The following is a 25,462-nucleotide window of genomic DNA, read 5'->3' as shown; positions in this document are numbered from 1 at the left end:
TCAAACAAGTAAAGACCAAAAAGTGCCAGGCCTCTGATGATGAACCCCTTAAATACGGCCACCTGCTCCCATACATCCTGGCAGCTACAAGCTATTCCTAGGCCAGGAGATGGAGGGCTGACACTCATACCTTAAATCCCTTGAGCTGGGAAGAAAATGTTTCATGCCACAGCAATAAATTAGATTTGAAGTATATATAACCCCAGGAGAGGTAATAAATTGACATGAACCCATACTGAGTTGTAAATGGAATTAAATAGCAGAGCTGAAAAGGGTCTTAGAAATATTATCTCTAACCCTTTCCCTTTTCACTGTGGTCAGACAGGGTGAATGACACTGCTCTCCAAGGCTGCACCTGAGTAAGGAGAAAAGTGAAATAATTTACAGCAAAGCCTTCTGTGAATGCAGATTTGATCAGGAGACAGAGTGAGCACTTGGGGTGTCTTGATGGGAGTGGAGGGAGGGAAGAAAGGATAGGCTTGGAAAGACACAGCTCCCCTAACTTGTGGCCAGGCCTGCCCAGACAAAAATTACATTTTCCTATTCATTGGTAAAAAGATATATCCAGAGTCAGGAATGATCCTTTGATCTTGTTTTCCAGACCAGAAATACAAAGGCTACCATATCCATAGGTCTGGGGTAGAAGCCCTCAGCAATGCTTGAGCCAGCACATTCTGGGGAGAGGGCCAGTTCTGGGTCTGGTAAATGCATTGGAGACTTTAAATCTCACTTGGATACAACATTACCAGGAGAAAAGGCTTCAGATGACACACAAGGTTCCACAGTGCCCATATGTCCTTATGGATGGGGTTTGCAAACTCCAGCAGGTAGGTGTGAGAGAAAAAGTCACACACACAAGAAGGCACAGGGCTTGGGCAACAGAAATCACACTTGGGGAAGCTTGCAGGCATGCAGCTATTTTAAGGGCTCGAGATATGCACTCACATATATATGAAGGCACATGTGTGCACAGTCACATCCAAGTACTTATAAATGCTGGCAGATATCCTGTAGCTAAGTGGGGGTGGGCCATTTCTTCACAAAGGTTTGCAATTTTTATGGGCCTAACTTAATTCAACTGAAGGTTTGATACTAGAAGAAATTTCTGTCCCTCTGTCTTTTTCTTTAGTTTGATAATAAATCTGCTCTTAGAAGTACTGTGTGGTACTAGGACTGTACCTCCTGCCGCTTTTCCTGCTGCCTTAAGAATCTATTTTTAGGCCTGAACAGCCTACACAGCCTTTGTACCTCTGGGTATACTCAGAGCTCAGAGCAAACATCTTCTAAGCTGAATCTGTGCCACGCTGGGTCTACCTGCAATGAAGAGGGTCGGTCTCTGTCTTTTGAAAAGGCATAGATTTTCCTTCTAGAGCTCTAACTCCTAACTCTCCGGGCACCTATGTTTTGTGTCTATATACAACAATATACATCCCCAAGTCCAACGTACACCCCTCCGTCCTACACCCCCTTCCCCTTCTAGCCATTCAGGAGAGGGTCAGTTTGGACTACCACACTGAACATTCCTGGGCTACTGACCATGTTGGATGTTACTTCTACTTGGACCAGTTCTAAAGGAATGCCCACGAGGCTTCCGGCCTCCTCCAGGTGAACAGGAAAGATATTTTGGAGGTTAAGTTTTTGGAACACAATGAAGTAGCCCTACCTAAGATGTATGCTCCAAACTGACAAAAATTAGTAATTCTGACAATACCAAGTTTCAGCAAGAATGTATGGAGCTTTCATACCCTTCTGGAAGCAATGTAAACTGGAACTACCACTTAGGAAAACAGTTTGGCAATATAGTCACTCCTTGGTGTCTTCAGGGACCTGGTTCCAGGGCTCCCCGCAGATACTAAAATTCACAGGGGCTCAAGTCCCTTTTATAAAATGGTGTAGGATTTGCATATAACCTAAGGACATCCTCTCCTATACTTTAAATCATCTCTAGATTGCTTATAATACCTAATATGATGTAAGTGCTATGTACATAGCTGCTGGCATGTAGCAAATTCAAGTTATGCTTTTTGGAAATTTCTGGAACTTGCAGGGGGTGTATTTTCAATTGAATCCACAGATGTGAAACATGTGGATAGGGAAGGCCGAATGTATTCCCTAAAGTTGACGATACACATAACTAATGGTGCAATAGCTCCATTCCTACTTATATATCATAGAGAGATGCATACATTTATGGGGTGAGCATAGAGAGGGATGCTCCTGAGGCTACCATACACTACCAAACTAAAAACAACCCCCATATCCACGACAGCAGAAAGGATCAATTCAATGTGGTATATTCACACACTAGAATACTACACTGCAACCAAAATGAATGAACTATAAGCCACAAAACAGCACAGGTAAGTATTAAAAACATAAAGTTGTTTACTCGATGCTGGTAAACATAGAGTGGTAACCTCTATGGGAGAAGAATCTGAAAAGAATGGCTATATGTATATGTATGACTGATTTACTTTGCTATGGGCCTGAGATTGGCATGGCTTTGTGAGTCAACAATATTCCAAAAAAGTATATATAAAAAAAGCAAATACGAACATAAAGTTGAGTGCAAGGAGCCCAACACACACACGCATACACACAAGCTCTGTAGGACTCTATATATTAAGTTCAAAAATAGACAAAACTATTATATTTAGGGATGTATTCTTAGGTGATGAAACTGTAGAGAAAAGCAAGGAAGATGATTAACATAAAATTCAGGATAGAAGCTCCCTTCAGAGAGGGGTGAGTGGGAGAGGGTACCCGAAGGGCTCTGGGGGTATTAACATCGCTCTGTTTCTTAAGGTTGGTGGTGGTAACATGGGTATTTGCTTTATAATAATTTGCTAAGCTGTATATTAATTGTTTATGCACTTTTCTATGCAAGTATTATTTTTCATGATTTAGAACAAAAGTTCAACCAAGCAGAGCTCCCGGAGCTGATTTTACCAAGAGGTTAGATTCTCAATGGTTCAGATTCCATTTCTCTCTCCTTCCTTCCTCTTTCATTTGCAAATGGAGTTTCCATTCTTACACCCTCCTACATACCCGAGGTGGATGTACACACGTGTGTGAGCCTGCTTCTTCTGCCAAGTACTGATCTTACTCTGGGCAAAATGCCCCTCCAATCTGACCCCTTTTGTCTGGTCTGACCTCCAAAGAACTCTCCTTGGGATTCAAGAATATTCGAAGACCAGGAGTAGAGTTTCACTTCCATTCCTCTTGCAGAGCCAGGCTAGAGAAGGAGTGTTTTTTCCATTTACCCTACATTCTGCCTTTTCAATGGCAGCAGACTACAGACAGGCAGCCAGCAACAGCCAGGAGATGAGTGGCTGGACCTGAAGCCAAGAGAGGCTGCTTTGCTCTGTGGGTCCAGGGCCCTGACCCATCTGGGTCTACTCTCACACCACAGCCACACACTGTAATCCTGGGCTGCCTGGTTCGGGGAACCTCTTCATGGGATGGGACTTTCCTTAACTCAACTTTAATCCTGTTTAACAGAATGTATGGGATACGGCCATGGTTTTGCCTAGAAATTCTTTTGGAAGAGCTACTGCTTTAAGTTCTGGTTAGGAAAAACTGATATTCTCAGGGTAGCCAGGAATGATTCAAAAAAACCTTATGAAGTTGATTAGAAAGAGCCTTGGGCTAGGAAACAGAAGGCCTGAGCTCCAGCTTACACTTCCCTAGCACCATTGTAGGAAAGTCATCTAATTTCCTTAGGCTTCACATCCTGTCCAACTCACAGGAACAAATGAGCTAAATGTATATGGGTTGCTTTAAAACCATAAATGGTATGCAAATATAAAGGATAATGATGTTGATGATGATTATAAAGGTCCAGTTTTTGCTACTAAACATTCCACAGATTTGAAAAAGAGAAAACCCTCATCACTGTAACTAAGGTTGGCAAAAATGAAGTGATTGTGTGACTGCAAAGACGATACATCCTGCTGGGTAGTGGCATTGCACCAAATTCACCCACACTCCTACCATTTGCCAGCAGGGAGGGCTCAGCTGCTGGAGGAGGCTGGAAACAGATTACAGCCCTGGAACAGAACTCAGGCCACTGGCCTCCTCAGACACTGAGCGTCTGACCTTGGCCTCATGAATGCTGTGTTCTACCCCCAGAGTAATCTTTCCCAGGCTGTGTTCTCCAGACAGAATGAAAAACAGGTGGCTGCCAAGGTCAGGTAAAAGCATAAGAGGTGGCTATCACCCCTGTTCCTGTAGAAAAGCAATTTTTTTTTTTAAAGGGGCATGGCACATTTGGATGGTTCTAGGGCCCAAGAGAAAGGGAAGCACTTTCCAATTTTGAAGGTCCAGTTGGATCCTGGTTTGATTCTTTCAAACCCATGTGCAAGAATCAGAGGTGGTGTGAAATAGAAGAAAGAATCTCAGCCTGAATGAAGTCCATTGGTAGTAGGATGATGCTGACCATTCCTAATCCCATCAGAAAGACTCAAGACGCCAAGTGACCTGGTTCTATTAGGGAGCCCCTCCAAGAAAAGTGGGCTGATAAGAATGGACTAGCATAGTCCCATTAGCCAGCTCAACCTGTCTACAAAGCTTGGCCTCTAGAGCCCTGATCCCGCTCATTAGACTTTGTAATTGAAGTGACTGTGGACCTATCAATCTTCCCAGTGCAAATCGCCAGGTTCAGAAAACACTTCACACAGCCAAGTGAGCTAAGGCTAAGGGTGGGTGGAGAAGGATCTGGTGTTTTAGGAGTGTGCTGAAATTAATCCTTGAAGTCACAATGTTTCATCATCTTTGACCCAATTCTCTTGGCAAAGCAACAGAGGGATGTTTGCCCCCTCTGCCCCCAACAGTCCTCCTTGGTCAAAACCTGAGTGCTTTGTTTTATTTAACCATTTTGAAATATTTACAAAATGTTTAGCTCAATTCTTATCCCCTCAGCAATCATACAAAGTAGGTAGGGACCTTTCCTACTTCACAGATACGAGCAAGTGGGATATGGTTGCTTGTAGTGGCAAACAGAGAGTAATTCACTCTGTCCTGACTCTAGCACCCAGTCCAGTGAGTGCCCTTTCTGCCACATAATGATCCTGACTTTTTTCACATCCTTCCTCTACTAATCACCCATCAGGGAACCTCAGCTCCCCTATGAGAGACCTCTGCTCAAAGCCCACTTTTTCATGAGGAACATTGATATATTTACAGTCACCCCATTATTAAATTTACCACTTCCATTAACAGTCGGGAAATTAAATAGGTATCTACTTGAGGCAGCCGCTCTTTGAGTCACTGATTCAAGTATCCAATCAAGAACTGGATGCCAGTGGATGAAACATATCTATGAGCTTCTTAACAATCAGGCTGAATGATGATCATTCCTTTCCTGGTAACTAAATGATTTCTTATCATATGTTAAAGCATTATAGCAGCAAAACAATATCAACAATACTGTCTGTAACGACTTCTATCTCCCATCATCATGTCACACAGTAGCTGAAAACCACGGCTCCAGCTATGTGCATCTCTCCAGAATCCAGCCATACAAACGTGGTGTCTGTCTATGAAGATTACATTACTAGTCTATTCTTCCTGGGGTGATCAGCCTGAATGTTTTCTAATAAGGAATATTACTTCTTAGTAATCATTTTTACACCTTCTTTGTCTAAAATGGATTTGAGATGGATTACCACATACCCACATCTACCCACCTCCTCACCCCCACCCCCATGCATGCCCCAGAAAAGGCTAAAACGACAAAAAAAATCAATAGCCATGTACCCAGAAGGGACATGACTGAACCTTAAAACCAGAAATAAAATGCTTATTATACTTTTATATTTTATTTAGCTCTGAATTCCCTGGAAGTCAAGGAGAAAACAGATATATATTGATTGTATGGTTCCTATATATGAAAAAAGAAAATATGCACATTTACATTCCACTGTCTCTTTGTCATCAACAATTTGGCATGACTTTTGGATGTGCTTTATGTTTTATGCATATTTTTTCTTTCCAAAGAATAATAGTTTAAATATAGTCGGGGTACATACTTTCTGAAAAAAAAGAATGTGGGAAGTGTGATACACTTTGGGGCCTGATCAAGAGAAATATATGGAACCCAGAATCTTCCTTACCTCCTCCAGTTTGTCCACTCGCCCCACCAGTTTGGTGGTAACTGAGTGCAGCTTCAGGAGATCCAGGCCATAGAAAGCTCCTTCCAACATGTCTATGATGGTGGAGAGCTATGAGACAAGGGCAGGTGTCAGTCCAAGGCTGGGGCAGACACATCCAGGGGGAGATGTTTCTTTTTATTTATTTATTTATTTTTATTTTTATTTTTATGGCCACACTTGTGGCATATGGAAGTTTCCGGGCTAGGGGTTGAATTGGAGCTGCAGCTGAGGCCTACACCACAGCCATAGCAATACCAGATCCGAGCCACAACTGTAACCTATACTGCAGCTTGCAACAAAATTCAGATCCTTAACCCACTGAACAAGGCCAGGGATCAAACCCACATCCTCAGAGAGACAATGTCAGTTTCTTAACCCCCTGAGCCAAAACAGGAACTGCCAGGGGGAAACGTTTGTTTTTAGATCTCCATGTTGGAGGCTTGGCAGGGAAGCCACCAGCCAGGAATTGAGAGGTGGCCCTCTGAAACCAGCACTTGTGTGGGTGGACACAGATCCAGTGATGTAGGTGTATTCTGCCTACTGGAATACTTGGGTAAGGAAATGGGAGATTCCTATAAGAACACATGAACTGTGGTCTGGACAGCTTCAACAAACTGTTTATACTTCTTTTATTAAATCCATCAGTTGTGTGTGTCTAGTCTTTCCCACTAGACTGTCAGCTCCTTGAAAATAGTGCTATGTCGTCTTCATCTCTGATTCTCCATGATACCTCATACAGTATCTGGCCCCATAGTAAGTGATCTATAAAATCAATGAAGTGACTTATATACATCAATGCCTTGAGAATATGCTTCTGAAACAAATTCATTGCCTGCTGAAGTCCCTGGAAGACACCAACAAGCTTTTCCTTAGCACTAAAAGCAAACTGACCCTGGGGTAAAAGAGATCCGATGGCCCATCTTTGAGGCGGCAAGTTATCAAAGGGTACCCCGTTCTCTCAGGTTTTTTTCAACACTATCCTTCCTGCCAGTACAGAGTCACTTGGAGAAAGGGGGTGGGTGAAGTGCTGGTGACATCCAGGCCATGCAAAGTGCAGGCAAAGGGGAAGAGATGAGACATGCTTAAACTGAGCTTCCCTGCCAAGGAGCATCCCCAGAAGAGTTTGCTGGACACACTTGTGCAATCTCTGCTCCACAGTCTTTATATTAGATGAGGAATTCCATATATGAAATGCTCATGTTTAGATCTCCTTCCTCCCATTAGAGGAAGACAGCTGAGTCCTGGGTAAGAGCCATGGAAAGATAGCTGATTAGTATATATTATGATGATTTTCTGAGTTGAAAATTTTGCCTATTATTGTTACAGAATCCCTCAAGAGTTTCAGAATTCTCTAATCCTATAACTGGGAGACTCTGCCTTTGATTTAGATAATAGTTTCACGGCAGAGCTGAAGCTCTGAGAGACAGAGCTGAATCCTGGGACACTTATTTTACTGGTAAACACTACTCAGCTTAAAAGAATTTCAATGATGGAGTTCCTGTCATGGCTCAGTGGTTAATGAACCCGACTAGTATCCATGAGGATGCGGGTTCAATCCCTGGCCTTGCTCAGTGGGCTAAGGATCTGATGTTGCCGTGAGCTGTGGTGTTAAGTCCCAGATGTGACTCGGATCCCGCATTGCTATGGTTATGGTGTAGGCCCATACCTGAAGCTCCAATTCAATCCCTAGCTTGCGAACCTCCATATGCTGTGGGTGCAACCCTAAAAAGACAAAAGCCAATAATAATAATAATAATAATAATTGTCAATGATGACCAGTTACCAAGTGTGTACCAGCTGCCAGCACAGCAGTAGCACTTTACATGGTCACTCATTAAAGGAGCTAGTGTCTATTGAGCCCCAATTACATATCAGGCATTGTGTCAAGTACTCAATAGTTGTCATCTCATCAATTCTCAAAACAACCCCCAAAGATAGATGTTACTCTTCCTACTTTTTATTGAAGGAGATTGAGTTCAGACTAGTTGAATAACTTGAATAGAATCACACAGCAAGTAGTAGCAGAGCAATGATTTGAATCCAAGTCTGATGCCAAACCAAGCTCATTCCACAACCCCACACTTCAGATGAAGCCCTTGGCCAGCCTACAAGGATGCCCCAGGTAAGGCCTGAGCTCCCCCACCCTGTGGACCAGGACCACAGGATTGCAGTTTGATGACTAGACCTAGCACAGGTCCCCGGCCTCTTCCCTGGGTCACACAGCTCTTGTGCTGAGGACTGAAGGCCCACTGCTCTCTGTGTCTTGTATATCTTTAGGGTGCCTGCTGGGCTGACAGTAAATCATGGCAATAACTCTCCTGGAGAAGAACGCTGAGTTCTTTTGGCTGGCTGAGCCTGGCAGCTCCTCCCAGGCCCAGCCTCCTTGGCTTCATAAGAGGGGCGGGCACACTTTGCTCTAGGCATCTCCCTCAGACATTAGAGTTGCAAATGACCAGTTTGTCAGATGATCAGTTTTGGGTCTACATGCAACACTTGTGGGCCCAGGGACTAACTTCCCTGAAAGGCTAAAACAGGGCGCACTTGTTCAAAAGCCTATAATCCCTACCAACATCCTTGTCAGACTCATGGGTCCCTAAGGCACTCTCTCATCCAGGCATCACCCCACACCAGGTCCTACCTTTAAGTCCTTGCTGTCTGCCTCCCGAAGTTTCTGGAGCCTGAAGTCTCCCTCACAGGGATTGAGGGCCGATGGTGGTGCAACACAGGCACACTTGCAGGATGAGCCTGAGGTAATGGTTTCCACAGTGTAGAAGTCTTCCTTCCTGGAGGTCCCTGCATTGATCCTCTGGCAGGCGTCTCGGCCCAGGGGTCGCACTACACATTTGCACTGACAATCTGAGCCCTCAGACACAGCCTTGACCTTGTCATAGTCTCCCAGCAACTAGTCAAAGACAGAGAGAACAGGTTGGGGATGTGCAAACACAGGTATCAGTCAGGAGCCTGAAGAAGGCTCTCCACATTTTCTTTGTCAAATGTCCTGCTAGCCAGAGACCTTGGACAACTCTGATGTGGAGTTGAAAAGGTCATCGTGACACAATTTGCTGACTCTAACATTTCCTGGAAGGCACTCAGAATTCAGCTCTCTTCGTTTATCTTGGAAAGCTGTGCATTTCTCAGGGGGCCTTAGCCTTTCATCATTTAAAGGAGAAAAAAAAAAAAAACAGATGAGCCCCATTTTTCTTCCAATATTCCTTGCAGATTTAGATGAAAAAAGGAGAGAAGAGATAGATGGAGATACTAGAAAAGTGACATTTCGATTTCAAGCTATGAGCTTCTATTTTCCTTCATTCACTCACCATTTCTTGAGTGCCATCTTGGGACTGAGCTAGGTGCTGCAGAGGTAAAGCAATGGGCCAGACATAGAGCCTGCTCTCAAGGAACATACAGTGCAGAAGGCGTATAGATAACAGTCACACTGTTAGGGGTGTGATAAGTGCCCCTGAAGTGGGACTGCAGTGGGAGCTCAAAGAGAGGGCCACAGAGACTAGTTCTAGCTGGGCACCAGGGAAGACCTCTTGGAGGAAGTGGTATCTGATTTGGTCTCAAAGGATGGGTTAGAGTCAGAGAAAAGGAACTGGGAGAAGAGAGGCAGATCCAGATGTCAAAGAGGTTTACTCAGCCCAAGGGTTCATTTGGCTCCTAGAATAGCTTCTGCACCCAAACCCCAGGCCAAAGCCAGGAAAGCAAACTGGCAGCACTTGCTGCTTCTATAACACTAAACATTTCCTTCTGAGTGCTTGCCTCTGCCAGCCTCCCCAGGGAGGAAAACACACCACAGCAGGCTTTCTGGAACCACAATCCTAGGCACCTCTGGGGAAAAGGCTCCTCTCCAAGACACCCTGCATCCCTAAAAGTTAGGGCTCCCTTTGTGGGCACAGAGAAGGGTCCCCTTCATTTGACTAATGACCATGACAGGCAAGCTCTGAGCTTGTTAGAGTGGATATGTTCCTGGGATGGTGTCGGGGTGGGGTGGGGGGAGGCTTTAATGTTTTTCTTGCAAAGGTTGGGTTTCTTCTAATACTAATATTTGTTTTAGGACTGTTGTCAAATGCAGAATAGATCCGTGGAAGAAGGAGTTGTAGTTCAGGGTGACTTAAGTGGCCAGTCTTTATGGGCTGACAGTAAATCATAGCTGTCTGTTCTGTGAAACTCTGCCTAGATTTCTACATAACCTTGCTCTGAGACCCTGGAGAGATTCCTTCCTTTCAGGAGGCTCAGGTTTCAGGAGAGCTTTTGTTGACGGTCCTCCAGAGCCCCAGTGTGATGGATTTTTATGTCTTTTTGATTTGGGGGTCAGTGTGAGGTTATTGGTGGATATAGGGCATGGATTAGCATAATTTAAAAATTTTTTAAATTCAAAGTACAGTTGATTTACAATTTTGTGCCAATTTCTGCTGTACCGCAAACTGACTCAGTTATACAAATACATTCTTTTTTATATTCTTTTCCATCATGGTCTATCCGGGGAGATTGGATACAGTTCCCTGTGCTATTCAGTAGGACCTTGCTGTTTACCCATTCTAAATAAGCATAATTATTAAAGGAAGGGTGAGGAGATTAGTGTTTGATAAATGCCAAAGTGGAGCTGGTCATTCTTTCTACAGGAAGGAGACAAGGACCACAGCTCAAGGGCTTAGTGGAGGTGCAGGCAGCACCGTAGGGCTCTTTCCCAACCATTCTTCATCATTAGGATTATGGTGACACCCACCACACAATCATCATGTTGGCTCTGGAAGTCATGAAATAAACACTCTAGAAAGAACTGTCTTTTACAGTCGTGAGATCTGGGCTGACGATTTTCAGAAGACCTGGCTCTACCCGTCTCTAGGGCTCTTACTGCTCCAAGCTTTAGAGTCCTTATCTATAGAATGGGAATAAGGGTTTGAGAGGATTGACTCAAATAAAACAAGTGAAAGTTCTTTGTAAAAGGATGTGTTACAGATCCTGTCCCTATCAGCTGTCACTCTCCCCACCCTACCCCCACCATCTGCCAGACCTGCATTTCCATTTTACCTCCCCAATATGGGAGGACTCATCATCATCAGTCCCTCTGTTTGGGGGTCACCTCATATTCATCACACTTGTGGCTGTTCTGACTTCTCCCTGGGTGTCTCACTCTGTGTCACGAAATATCTCTTCGTGGGGTTATGCCATCTGCCTCCTGTCCAATATGCCCGCCTGTTTTCACATTCCAATTCTGACAAACAGCCACACAGACAGGATTTGGCCATATTTTCCACAACCCTTGAACCAAAAAGTTTAGATTTTTTTTCTTCTTTCTTTCTTCTCAGGGAGTTGTATGGTGTCTTTCCTCCTTTCTACTGGTTCTGTAACCTTGAAAGACCCTTTGAGAGTGGAACTCATGTCCCTTCACTTCAGAAAATAATTCTGATAAATGAAAAACAAATGCTCTCCCCTTTGGTAATGGAGAGAGACCGCTGCCTCTGAACACTTCAGAGAGGACCATCTCAAGGCTCGTGACATCCCCAGGGCAAGAGGAGTGGACATGGGACTCGCAGCCTACCTGAGACAGAACGTTTTCCTGGTTGTCCGCTTCGTTTTGCAGAGTCTCGTCCTCCGTGGGTGCCACCGTCCGCACATCTGGGGGTTCAGTCGCCCCAGTGGAGGGAGTGCTGTGCCCCCAGCCCAAAGCCATAACTAGAGACAAGCAGAGAACTAGCAGAAGAGACTTGGCCATGAGGGACGCTACAGAAGGAGCTTTACCCCTTCAGAGAATGGCTGTGGTCCGGTGGGGCGGGTGGAGGTTTGGGGCGAGGGGCGGTGGGGGCTCTCAGCAAGGACTGAAGCGAGAGGGTGTCTTGGCTGGAGCCGGTGAGGGGCTGCTCAGAGTGCCTTCTAAAGCTGGGTGCTGCTGAGTGGGGCAGGAGCGTGCACCCCAGAGACTCTGATCATCTCCTTTCCAACAGGATCAGCCGGGACCGAGATCAGCTTGGACCTGGACCGCGGCCGCGATAGAGAGTGGGGCTCAGAGTAGAAAGAGGTGATCGGGAAGGTGGAGGTGGCACAGCTAGCCGAGTGCGTCGTCCTCTGGAGAGGGCTCAGGTGGAAGGAAGGAGTCTGGGCGGATGCGGGCTGAGTGGTGCGCGCCGAGGCGGGCAGCGGGGATCCCGGGGGCGCAGGGGGACAGCCAGCGGCAGCAGCTGCAAGGGCTGCAGGGCGAGGGCGCAGAGGAGGGCTGGCGCGGAGGGAGGGCGGAGTCTCTATTGTGCCGGGCCTCTGAGATGCAGCCAGTTACGGCGCGGAGGAGGAGGACCGGGAAGCGCCCAGAACTCGCGCAGAGGGGCGCTCGGCCGACCCCGCCCCCAACTCGACCTCAGCTGCTGCGCACGCCCTCCGCGGGTGACGTCGGAAGGGCGCCCCATTCCTTTCATTGGACCGCAAATGATGAAGGGAGAAAGGTTACCCTGAGTAAGGGTCCCTGAAATGTGGGAAACCCTTGTGCCCATTCTCCCCAAGAGGAGCAGGTTTCCTTTGGGTTGGGAGGTAGGCAGCCAGCACTCTCTCCAAGCCCGAGCCAGTATGGATGGATCCTCAACATCCTCCGTTTTTGCACCTGGAGGAAAGAGGGAGCGTTTGCTCTTGGACGTTTCACCCCACCCCACCGCCCCCACCCCCGACTGTGGGTAAGATATTTAGCATCTTTGAACTTAGCGCCTTTTCTAGTTTGCTTGTCTGCCTCCGCTTTAGAACCTGGTAATACCTCCACCCAGAGGATGACTATTGAACTCCCTGCTGGAGTGTGTCCTACATAGCTATAATGTAAAAAATAAAAATCAGTATAAAAAAATAAATTGATTGCTGTGGCTAGGGCTTCCAGTACTATGTTGAATAACAGTGGTGAGAGTGGACATCCAGATTTTAGTGGGAAGGCTTTCAGCTTTTCTCCATTGAGTGTTATATTGGCTGTGGGTTTGTCATAAATGGCTTTGATTATGCTAAGGTATGTTCCCTCTATACCCACTTGGGTAAGAGTTTTTTTTTTTATCATGAATGGATGTTGGACTTTGTCAAATGCTTTTTTTTCTGAATCTATTGAGATGATCATGTGGTTTTTGACTTTTGTTAAGGTGCTGTATGACGTTGATTGATTTGCGTATGTTGATTCATCCTTGTGCACCTGGGATGAATCCCACCTGGTCGTGGTGTATGATCTTTTTGATATGTTGTTGGATTCCGATGGCCAAAATTTTGTTGAGAATTTTTGTGTCTATATTCATCAAAGCTATTGGCCTATAGTTTTCTTTTTTGGTGGTATCTTTGTCTGGTTTTGGAATTAGGATGACGGTGGCATCATAGAATGTCTTTGGGAACGTTCCTTCTTCAACTTTTTGAAAAAGTTTAAAGAGGATGGGTATAAGTTCCTCTTTGTATGTTGGGTAGAATTCACCTGTGAAGCCATCTGGTCCTGGACTTTTATTTGTAGGGAGTGTTTTTATGACATTCAATTTAATTTCTAGTGATCAATCTGTTCAGTTGATCTGTTTCTTCTTGATTCAGTTTTGGCAGGCTCTAAGTCTCTAGAAAGTTGTCCATTTCTTCCAGGTTGTCAAATTCGTTGGCATACAATTGTTCATAGCATTCTCTCATGGTTTTTTGTATTTCTGTAGTATCCATTGTGATTCTCCTTTTTCATTTCTGATTTTGTTTATTTGCATTTTTTCTCTCCTCTTCTTGGTGAGTCTAGCCAGAGGTTTGTCAATTTTGTTTATGTTTTCAAAGAACCAGCTCTTGGTTTTATTGATTTCTTCAATTGTTTTTTAATCTCTATTTTATTTATTTCCTCTTTGATCTTTATGATTTCCTTCCTTCTGCTGACTTTAGGTTTTGTTTGTTCTTCTTTTTCTAATTCATTTAGGTGTTGGGTTAAGTTGTCAATTTGAGATTTTTCTTCTTTTTTGAGGAAGGCCTGTATTGCTATGAATTTCCTTTTGAGCACTGCTTTTGCGGCATCCCATAGATTTTGAGTAGATGTGTCTTCATTATCATTTGTCTCGAGGTATTTTTTAATTCCCTTCTTGATTTCCTTATTGGCCTGTTGGTTTTTTAGTAGCATGTTGTTTAGTCTCCATGTAGTAAGTTTTTTCTCATTTCTTTTCCTGTGGTTGATTTCTGGTTTCATGCCATTATGGTCAGAGAAGATACTTGAAATAATTTCTATATTCTTAAATTTGTTGAGTTTAGCTTTGTGCCCCAGTATGTGATCACAATCCCACTCTTGGGCATATATCTGGACAAAACTTTTCTTAAAAAAGACACATGCACCTGCATGTTCATTGCAGCTCTATTCACAATAGCCAAGACATAGAAACAACCCAAGTGTCCATCAACAGACGATTGGATTAGGAAGATTTGGTATATATACACAATGGAATACTACTAAGTCATAAAAAGAATAAAACAATGCCATTTGCAGCAACATGGATGGAACTAGAGACTCTCATACTCAGTGAAGTAAGTCAGAAAGAGAAAGACAAATACCATATGATATCACTTATATCTGGAATCTAATATAAGGCACAAATGAACCTTTACACAGAAAAGAAAATCATGGACTTGCAGAATAGACTTGTGGTTGCCAAAGGGGAGGGGGAGGGAATAGGGTGGTTGGGGAGCTTGGGGTGAATAGATACAAACTATTGCCTTTGGAATGGATTAGCAATGAGATCCTGCTGTGTAGCACTGGGAACTATGTCTAGTCACTTATGATGGAGCATGATAATGTGAGAAAAAAGAATGTATATATGTATGTGTAACTGGGTCACCATGCTGTTCAGTAGAAAAAAAATTGTATTGGGGAAATAACTATTTAAAAAATAAATTGTTTAATTATCAAATACAAAGAGTTAATCTCTGACACTCAATTAATCTCTGACACTCTAATGGGGGAAGTTCCTGGTGGAGAAGCAAATGACTGTCCAAGGGAACAGCTTACTATCTTCATGGTTTGGGACAAGTCTCAGATCTCTGTCACTAATGATCACTAAGAGGGCATCCACTTTTAACAGTGTGAGATTATATTACAATATCCCTTAGTGTCCCTTCTATAACCCTACTGTGAAGATTAACAATGTGTAAATTTAAGGAAAGGCACTGTGCCTTCTGGGACAACTGCCACCCTGGAAATACAGAACAGAGCTAGACCTCTTTGAAGATGCGAAGGGTGTATGCTTCTTTGGGAAATTCAAACACCTGCCTTTTGTGTTAAAGAATAAGGAATAAACTAAGGAGACTTCAGCTTATAAAAATGATGATAGTTGATAGTTGATAACCCTTATTAATATCTTTAGGTTGTAAAAATTTCAGAGTATTACTATATCTTAATAGTTTTTTGGGTTTTTTTTTTTTTTTTGTCTTTTCTAGGGCCACATCCGCGGCATATGGAGGTTCCCAGGCTAGGGGTCCAATCGGAGCTGTAGGCACTGGCCTATGCCAGAGTCACAGCAACGTGGAATTCAAGACATGTCTGTGACCTACCGCACAGCTCACGGCAATGACGGATCCTTAACCCACTGAGCAAGGCCAGGGATCGAACCCGCAACCTCATGGTTCCTAGTGGGATTCGTTAACCACTGAGCCATGATGGGAACTCCTTAATAGTTTTTGTTTGTTTGTTTTTGTTTTTTGTTTTTTGTTTTTTGTTTTTTGTTTTTGTCTTTTTGCCTTTTCTAGGGCCGCTTCCCACGGCACATGGAGGTTCCGAGGCTAGGGGTCCAATCGGAGCTGTAGCCACCGGCCTACACCAGAGCCACAGCAACGCGGGATCCGAGCCGCATTTGCAACCTACACCACAGCTCACGGCAACGCTGGATCATTAACCCACTGAGCAAGGGCAGGGATGGAACCCTCAACCTCATGGTTCCTAGTCAGATTCGTTAACCACTGTTGCACAACGGGAACTTCCAATAGTTGCTTTTTTTTTTTTTTTTTTTTTTAATCCAAGTTATGGACACAAATCAAAGGTTCTGGTTATCTGGGCTTATGGAAATCTCTCTCTCTCACACACACACATATACATGTCACTTCAGGTAAAGCGGTCAGGATTTCATGAAAGAGTGACTCTGGCAATGACTGGGAGGATGGGAAGGTTTCAACAAGCAGTAGATAAATCAACAGACGTAGGCAAGAGAGAGGGGCCATTCTAGGAGGGAGCACCAGCCTGAATGTACACAGTCAGATCTCTGGCTGTCACTTCTCAGCGAAGACTTCGCTGAGTCCACCAGCAGGGCACTTCCTCTTTTATATGCTCCCATAGTACCATGTATCTCTTCTTCATAGAATTATGGGGATTACATTTTTATACTCCTTTGTGGGTTGTTTCAGTAGTGCCTTCACCACTAGACTGTAAACTCCACGAGGTTTTGTTCACCGTTACATTCCCAGAGTTTCGCCTGTGCTTGGAATAAAGTAGACACTCAATTGAATAGGTTGAATGAATAGACTACAATCAGTCCAGTCGAATGTATTCCTAGTTACCTTCATAAATACCATTTTTGTGTCCATTAGCATGCATGTGACTGCAATGAACAGAAAGTCAACAATGCCTTAATCATATTTCCGTTTGTTTTTCTCCCACTTTAAGAAGACTGGAGGTTGACTGTTTGAAATTTGGTTCAGTGGCTCAGTGAAGTGATCAAGGACCCAAGTTGGTCTTTCTATTTTCCACTCTATGATTCTTAGGGTTTTTAAGATATTTTTAAAGGATTTTTATTTCAGGTATTTTTAAGGGTATTCCAAGGCGTTTTGATCTGATTATAATTGGTGTAAGCGTGTTCTAGCTACTCCTTGACCATTCTCTTTTGCTAGACATTCAAATTTTCAGTCTCTCTTGCAGCTAGGAGTAGCTACATGGTTGAGTTCTGGCCAATAGAATAAAATAAGTGTGCAGAGAGTTTTTATAAAACTCCTGATAAACAAATAGGAGGAGGAGCTTTCTAGTGCCACCCTTTCCCGCATATTTTGTCTTTAATGGTGGTCATGGCCCCTGGAGCAGTGGCAGCTATCTCATAACCGTGAGTCCTTTCTCCCAGAGAACTTAAAGCCACTTTTAAATCCTTTTAAAGTTCAATCCTAATGTCCTAATACAGAATATGTCTTAGACCTTCTCCGCAAGAGAGCTTTTCTTCTGCTTAAAGATACAAAGTAAGTACCTTCTAAATCTCTTTCTCAAAATATCCACACTCACTTTCTTCACTTTTTTATTAACCTGTTTTTTTTCTCACTTTTTTATTGACCCGTTTCTCAGACCACATGATATTCCAGACCTTCTATTATTCTTTTTTTTTTTTTTTTCCTGTAGAAAGTCTCTGGTTTGAGTAGATGTTAGAGCATATTGAAACCATTTCTTCTCTTTTTTTCTGGGCACTGTTATTGCATTAATACAGCCCAAGATTGCCTTAGTTTTTTGGCAGTTACATTGCACCAATGATTCGCATTTATTTTTTAAATGTAGTTTTTTCCTGTTCTTTTTTTAAAAAAAAAAAACATGAATTTTATACAGGTTTTCTCCATCCTGTGCTTTCCAGCTATGTTCTTTTTTTTTTTTTTTTTTTTTTTTTAATCCAGGTGCAGGCCTTTGCATTTTTTCCCACTGAATATTATGATGGTTTTGGCTCATCTTTTCAATCTGTTGAAATCTTGCTCTTTTCCTTCTTGTCTCAGTTTGGGTAATCCAAATAAGCATAATTTCTGTCTTAATGCAAACCCCTAATTTTAAAAAGTTATATTCATTCAGATAGGGCCAGATTCTAGGAAAAGTTTTTCCTTATTGATATTAATCTGATATTAACCTTTTTGGTGATTGTTTCGGCAGTCAAAGGTGTTGGTGCCTAGGCCATGTATTTTCATTATGTCTAAAAGTATTTCCCAAGAGACTTTTGTCATTGACCTTTCAGAATTCAAGACACACTGAAGCATTTCTCCTACCTTCTAGTCCGATAACCTGATCTAAAGATCCTGATATAAGCTCAGCTTGGCTTTAGAGCACCCAAATTACTGTAAACTCTGTGCAGCCTTTACTAAGTCCCTACAGATCCCATTTCACATGCTCCTCAGCATATTCATGTTAAAATAAGTACTGTTCTCCCTGTTTGACAGATGAAGTCATTAAGACACCAAGACAATGAGCTGTGTGATGGCCACTCTGTACTGAGTGCTTACTGTATGCAAGCATCATTTGATGTTCAAAACAAAAAACCCTGAGCTAGGTATTACCATCCCCTCCCTTTTTTCTTTTTCCTTTTCAGGGCTGCACCTATGGCATATAGAAGTTCCTAGGCTAGAGATTAAATTGAAGCTGTGGCTGGGGCCTACGCCACAGCCACTGCAATGCCGGATCTGAATTGCATCTGCAACTTACACTGCAGCTTGCAGCAACACCGGTTCTGCAACCCACTGAGCGAGACCAGGGATTGAACACACATCCTCGTGGACACAATATAGGGCTCTTAATCCACTGAGCCACAACGGGAATTCCAACTATCCCTTTTTACAAATGAGGAAACAGCCTCAGAGAGGGAATACTTACTGTGGAGATCTTGAAAGAACAGGGTCCCAGAAAGTCCTGAACATGCCACTTCAGCAACCTGAGACCTCGGACCTTTATAGGTTTTGGCCAGCTGGCAGGTTGCCAAGGTCTGGGATCTTTCAGCTGCTGTATCTACCAGGCCTCCCCAGCCAAGTTTGCTTCTGGCAAGAGCATCTGTTTTCCAGTTTACCTGGGAGCCTCCGGGCTTTGCTCAGAAATGCCTGTCTGTTGAAAACTAAGACCTCATTTTCCAGGTGGGGCTAAAAATGACCTGCCACCTTAGTATGTAATTTAGAAAATGCACCTGCCCTACAGCATCAAAATCAAAGAGCAGGGCAAAATCCCACGAGCAACATCATTCTGCCATCTCCCTTCCCTGGCTTGCTACAGCATGGGAGCCCTGCCAGGGAACTGCCATAAAATGCTGGAAAGGGATGATGGAAAGCATGGCTGAAAATGAGGTCTTTTTTCCCTTGTTCACTCTGCTCTGCTGCTTTCTCAGCTTCTTAATTTGCCTTTGATCTTCATGATTTTCTCTCTCTTTTAATTCAGTTTCACTCATTTATTAAATGTATATTATGAGCCGGGTGCCCTATGGCCTGCTGAACACAAAAGATGAAGAAAGCAAAACCTCTGCCTTTATGAGCTCATGTTATAAAGATTATATGTAATCCTGGGGAGGCAGACAAAAGAACTTTTTTTCCCCCTTTGAAGATATTTTAGTTAAAAACGTATTCTTTTCTTCACTGCAAGAGAGCTAGGAGAATGTCTTTGGGCAATGAAGAGCCATTAAAAGATTTGGGCCCGGAGAATGGTCATAGCCAGATTTGCAGATTAGATGAATCACTCATGTAGTGAAGAGTAGAAAGCCGGAGGGAAAGGCAATACAGTAACTATAGTTCTCTGATTGCAGACCCCCTTGCCTCCAGGGTTGGCTCTGCCTGAGCCAGAGTCCTGCACTGGATAGGTCATTGCTCTGACTCAGAGAGGAGCTCCCCTGCCCTCTATGACTTGTGGTGACCCAAGGAGGGATAGGTAGGCAGAAGCCCTTTGCCTTTCTAAGGAATTTCTCATGGTTGCTACATGGCAGAACTCTGGGAGATCTTATTGCCATCATAGCTGATGAGGGGAGCCCCCAAGAATCACGTAGGCATGACCTGCAACCACCAAACACTGCCCTGGGACAGGTCGGGAACACTGAATACAGCCTGTTGCTTTCTATACACCATGATCTCTCTCTCCCTCTCTCTCTTACCCCCACCCCCTCTCTTCCTTCCTTCCCTCTCCCCCTCTCCTCATTCCAAGAGACCTCCATGCTTACAAGCAGAGAGCAGCTCTGGCACAGATTATGTGCTGTCATGTGGTATGCTTTTTCAGGGTATTCACATGCCCCCCTGCCCTTTCTCAGATGCCCAATGTCCCTTTAATAAGTTCTTTCTTCATTGACGAGTCTTTTTTATATATATGTAATGATTTTTTTTTCATTATAACTAGTTTACAGTGACCTGTCAATTTTCTACTGTACGGCATGGTGACCCAGTCACACATACATATATACATTCTTTTTTCTCACATTATCAGGTTCCATCGTAAGTCCCTAGACATAGCTCCTAGTGCTACACAGCAGGATCTCATTGCTTATCCATTCCAAAGGCAATAGTCTGCATCTATTAACCCCAAGCTCCCCAATCCATCCCACTCCCTCCCCCTCCCTCTTGGCAACCACAAGTCAAGTCCATGACTTTTTCTGTGGAAAGTTTCATTTGTGCTGTATATTAGATTCCAGATGTAAGTGATTTCATATGGTATTTGTCTTTCTCTTTCTGACTTACTTCACGCAGTATGAGAGTCTCTAGTTCCATCCATGTTGCTGCAAATGGCATTGTTTTATTCTTTTTATGACTTAGTAGTATTCCCTTGTGTATATATACCACATCTTCCTAATCCAATCATCTAAGCAACAAGTCTTTACATGTGAACACTCCTGGTAGGGGTAATGCATTTCCTTAAATCTGTACGAGGGGATAATAACTGATAACAGATTTTGCTAGGGAAGCAGTAGTGGGAAAACATTGCAAAGTCAAAAGGATACATTATGGAACAACCCCAGAGAGGAATGTGGAGAAAGGTAAGGCCTGGCCTGTGCTTTACCATCTAGACTAGACATGAGGTGCAAGGATTCATTCTTGGTCATTAAAGATGCACAGAAGCTGGCTTAGTAAAGACTGGAGGAGCACCCCAGGCAGAAGCCTAGAGATGATAAAACTGTGGTGAGTTACTAGTAAATGCAAGCAAAGCTGGAGCACAGGGTACAATGGGCATCAGAGAAGGGGAAGTAGCAGGGGTGAGAAGAGAGGGCCAGATGGTGCCAGGCCTCCATACGATGCTGGGAGTTTGGATTTTGAGCCAAAGGCTCTGGGGAGAAGAGACCCCGAAAGTACTATGAGCAAGGGAGTGAAATAATTTAACTTGAGTTCTGGTAGATGGTCCTGGCAGTAGTATAGAACTGATTGGCAGGTCAGACTGATGTAGAGAGACCTGCTTGGAGCCTGTTTTCAAAATCTAGGCATGAGGTGGGAAAGCTCTGATGCAGGTAGGAGCATAAAGGGAAAACAGTGGGTTGGTGATACAGAAATAGCTAGAAATAGTAGGAGTTGATGACTCTCTGGATGTGGGGAAGGGAGAAGGATGAAAGTATTCTTGAGTAGGAATTCTTGGTTATAAGTAACAAAGCAGCTTTATCAAAGAAAAGGGATGAGGAAGGAGACTTTATTATAAGAGTTTAGGATTGTCTCACAGAACCCAAGGGCCCCAGTGTCACTGGGGACATTAAGGACTTCGCACTATAGACAGAAGATGTCTAGACCACAGTTACTTGAAGGGAGAGTGAGGCCTTCTCCTTCTCAGGCCAAATTCCAAATGCCCAGAGACGGGACTCTGGTGCAACATGGGTCAGGTCCCCAGTTCTGAACTGATCATTTAAGATATGCGTGGAGGGGGTCAGGTCACTGTGTAGAACTAGGAAGAATCACAGGTCCCAGGGAAGGGCTATAGAGCAGAAAAACTGATAGGTACCCACTGTGCTCTAGCCTGTGGTTGGATGGCTTCTTGTCTCCTGTCTGCTTCCAAGATGCACTTACTTAAAGATCAATTAGAGGAGTTCCCGTGTGGCACAGTGGTTAACGAATCCGACTGGGAACGATGAGGTTGCGGGTTCGATCCCTGCCCTTGCTCAGTGGGTTAACGATCTGGCGTTGCCGTGAGCTGTGGTATAAGTTGCAGACGCGGCTTGGATCCTGTGTTGCTGTGGCCCTGGCATAGGCTGGTGGCTACAGCTCCGATTAGACCCCTAGCCTGGGAACCTCCATATGCCGCGGGAGCGGCCCAAGAAATGCCAAAAAGACAAAAAAAAAAAAAATCAATTAGAATAAATTAATCATCTTAGAGAAAAGCAACAATGTCGCCCCATAAGAGATAACACAAAGGGTACCTAGAAATGTCAGCTCTTCTGTGTGTCCACATCTCCAGGTGATACCTTTTCCAGCGTGGCTTGAATCTAGTCCAGATGTGACTTTGTACCATCCTACAGCCAAACATAAATTTAACCAGGTATGTGTATGCAGCTCTCAGCCCAGTGGAGACTAGCCCCTGAAAATGTTTAATGCGTATATTTGCTCTTTAGGATACTCCCTTCCATTCACTGGGGTGTACGAATATCATTTAATTTTAGGCTTGTCAGGCAGCCTGGAGCCGTGGAGGATCCTGGGCTTTGGGTCAGATGGGCTGTGGAATTCTGGCTTTACCACACTTCCTATTGTCTTTGTCTTACTAAAGTCTCTTCACCTCTGTGAGCCCGGTCTCCTTATTCTAACCCAGGAATCATGCAAACATCCTCCTCTGCTTACTTTGTGCTCACCACGTGTTCCTTTTTCAACCCTAACAGGAAGGAACGCCAATTCCAATTATAAGGCTGAAAATCATGAGGACTATAAAGATCACAGAAGGCTTAATAAAAGGGTAAGTCCTAGATTTGGCATCTAGAGGAAACCCAGACACAGATACAAAGGTGAAGAGAGACGATTCAGCCTGAGCTTTGTAGGAGCTTTCAAACCAAAGACCCCGGCTCAAATCTTAATCTTCGTGCCTATCTTGTGGGTGATTTGGGCAAGTTTTTCTCTTCTGGGCCTTAGTTTTCTAACATTGCTAGGTTGACCTGGAGATTAGAGAATCTAATAATAATAATAATGTATAAAAATGCTTGACTCATAGCTCGCCGCATTCACAGATATCTGTTGAATGTTGACTGAATGATAAAGTAATAACCACTTATTAAATGAAGATATTAATACTCCTGTTTCTGACTTGCTGTGTGAACTTAGAAGGAATTCTCTTTGTGCCTCAGTTTACTTGAAAAAGGAAACTCTCATTTTTGATTCTTTGTTCCTTCCATTTGGTGACTGTCACTTATATAAGTAATTTTTTTTTTTTCCTTTTTCGAGTTTGCTTCGTTCCAGGGACTAAACTTTAACAAGGTAACTTTCTAAAGCTTGGCTCCTGAGGTGTTTGGAGCCAGCTGCCAGCCCCTTGCTTTTGTTGGCAGGGCGGCCCAGCCACATCCGGCAGCTGCAGCTACCCGGGGAGATACTGCCTCCAGTGGGGGAATAGGGGTGGGTGTGGAGGTGGGTAGGGCAGGGGCCTTCTCTGGGAGGACATACAGCTTCGCCCAGAGCAAGGTGATGAGCAGAGGGAGGCTGTCACAGGCAGCCCTGGCCTGACATTGAGTCTTGAGTGAAAACCAAGAGACACCTCATTCCAGACAAGAGGAAACCCAGCTATGTGCTCTCCCATCCGAGGAGAGAGACATCTAAAATAGCAGCATCGTGACTGAGACAGGGTGGTACCACCCCAGAGTTCCAACTCTGCCAACATTCTTCCTCCCCCTTCCTCTGAAAAATTCCTTTCGTCCTTTTGATAACCCAATCTGAGTGCATTCCAGTTAATCTTGGAATTTTCCCTCATGTCCCCATCATGCCCAACCTTCCTTCATCTCACTGATGTTGCCTTGCTTCTCTTCTTCCTCCTTCCTCCCTCTTTCTTTCAAGGAAAAAAAACCATTCAGAGCTCTGTTATCTGAAAGTGATAGGTGTAGTTTCTGAACAGCTATATGCTGTTGGATTTTTCTGTGCCTTCACAGAAGGTTTTCAGTGTCTGAGCTTCACTGCTTATAGTCCTAGAATTGCATGTCCAACAGCACACTGTCTTTGTATAACTCCAGGCGGACCATACAAGGTAAATGGTGTCCTTTGCAGTTAAGGACAGTTTGAGCACCTAATATGGCCAGGTGCAAGCATCTTATTTCATCACCACAACTATCTTGCAGTGAGGGTGTTATTATCCCCAGGCTTCAGATGAGGTAATTGAAGCACATGGATCGACTAACTTGCCCAAGGACAAAAATACACAACTTGTTAAGTGGCAAGCTGGCTTTGATCTCAAGTCTGTCTGATTCTCAGCTCATGCTGTTAATCACACCCCATTCTCTGACATTTAACTTTTAAAACCTAATTTCATCTACTCACCCACATCCATCTCTCCTTCTAGAATTCCATGCTTAAGGTTCTCCAACCACTTGTGGGCAAAGTGGCATGTCTATGGAAAACATAAACCAACTGCAGAAGCAGTGGACAGTGAGATGTCTTATCTGAAGGACCTAGCATTTAGTTCCAGTGCTGCCACTCCAGCTGTGTGCCAACATGGGAAGTCATGGGCTTTTTTTGTCTATTCTCCAAGAAGTTGATTGGACTGAGCAATTTCCAGGGTGCTCCCTTTCAGCCCTAACATTTTTAATCCTTTAGTCCAAGCAGCTGAATTTATCAATACCTCTGTAGTGTGTTTTGGAACACAGTTGGATTGAATGTAGCTACCCACAGAAAAACGGTTGCTTTGTATGTTTTTGTAAGGCCATCAGTCACTCTAGAAAGTGTTGAATATTTGAATTGTGAGAAGGACAGACATCCCATGCTTTTCACGACACATTCCTGAACACTTGTGCATCCTGAGTTTCCTCAAATTGTAGCAACATGATTGCATAGCCATCATGTACAGTCAACACCTGAAGACAGGTGGGAGAGGAGGGAGGAGCACTGGGGCTGCCCCAGGGCATATGCCAGGGGAATTTGGCTGGTTTAGTCAGAAGTGGTAGGTCACTCCCTGTGGAGAAGAGTTCCAGACTAGCTCAGGCAGTAGGAGAAATGGTCTAGTTCCAGACTGGCTCACTCTGGGGTGGGGACAAGCTAAACCATGATAGTGCCACTGGCAAAACCCACGAACAATTCCTGGAAAATAAAAACAGAATCTGGTAATAAATTAAAGTCTAACCTTTTTTTTTCTTTCCTTTGTGCTTCATGTAGTTTCATTTGCTCATAGGGTACCACGTGCAGAGGCCTTACACCCAGCCCTCCAGACCAGAGTTCCTGGTGTGAAATGGCTACACCCAGCACCTCAGCTCACAGGCTAGTGCAGAAGCACTGCCCACGACCCCACAATTCCAGATGGCGGTAGCAGGATGCAAAGCAGGATGTGTGCAAAGATGCTGCTCCTGGCACTGTGATCTGGAGTCTGAGTAGCACAGCTGCAAGTAACCCAAGAACTCCACCTGTCCCAGCTGATGAGAACCCTCTAAAGCAGCCCCACCAAAGGCTTTCCAGGGAGAGTTTGTATTCTAGAGTGTGAGCTCACCCCTCTC

General features: G+C 44.1%; 1 protein-coding gene and 1 long non-coding RNA gene across 6 annotated transcripts in view; one reads left to right on the top strand and one right to left on the bottom strand.

The window, feature by feature from the left end:
- Positions 1–12,345, bottom strand: part of OLFML2B (olfactomedin like 2B) — a 38,092-nt gene extending 25,747 nt beyond the window's left edge. For all 3 annotated transcript variants that reach the window (XM_005663156.4, XM_013996817.3, XM_001924407.6), the window contains exons 1-3: positions 11,698–12,345; positions 8,791–9,054; positions 6,114–6,221 (exon numbers count right to left, since the gene is read on the bottom strand). In XM_005663156.4, coding sequence (XP_005663213.1) covers positions 6,114–6,221; positions 8,791–9,054; positions 11,698–11,871 — 546 coding nt within the window. In that variant the 5' untranslated portion in view covers positions 11,872–12,345. The remainder of the gene's footprint in view (positions 1–6,113; positions 6,222–8,790; positions 9,055–11,697) is intronic.
- Positions 12,346–12,563: 218 nt separating this feature from the next.
- LOC110260305 (uncharacterized) lies at positions 12,564–25,282 on the top strand. Of its 3 annotated transcripts, XR_014843957.1 has the most exons (4): positions 12,682–12,817; positions 22,246–22,326; positions 22,661–22,734; positions 25,128–25,265. It is a non-coding gene; the product is annotated as an uncharacterized LOC110260305 (long non-coding RNA). The 3 variants fall into 3 exon arrangements; XR_002343374.2 differs by lacking the exon at positions 22,246–22,326 and having other exon boundaries at positions 12,564–12,817; positions 25,144–25,282; XR_002343373.2 differs by lacking the exon at positions 22,246–22,326 and having other exon boundaries at positions 12,564–12,817.
- Positions 25,283–25,462: the final 180 nt, after the last annotated feature.

The sequence above is a fragment of the Sus scrofa genome, chromosome 4, assembly GCF_054392235.1.
Source record: "Sus scrofa isolate SSC_HxYL_T2T_F1_AM1 chromosome 4, Sscrofa_HxYL_maternal_Yorkshire_Landrace_v2.0, whole genome shotgun sequence".
Lineage (NCBI taxonomy): Eukaryota > Metazoa > Chordata > Mammalia > Artiodactyla > Suidae > Sus > Sus scrofa.
Note: the sequence above shows the minus strand (reverse complement) of the source record. Positions and strands in the feature narration are given on the sequence as shown.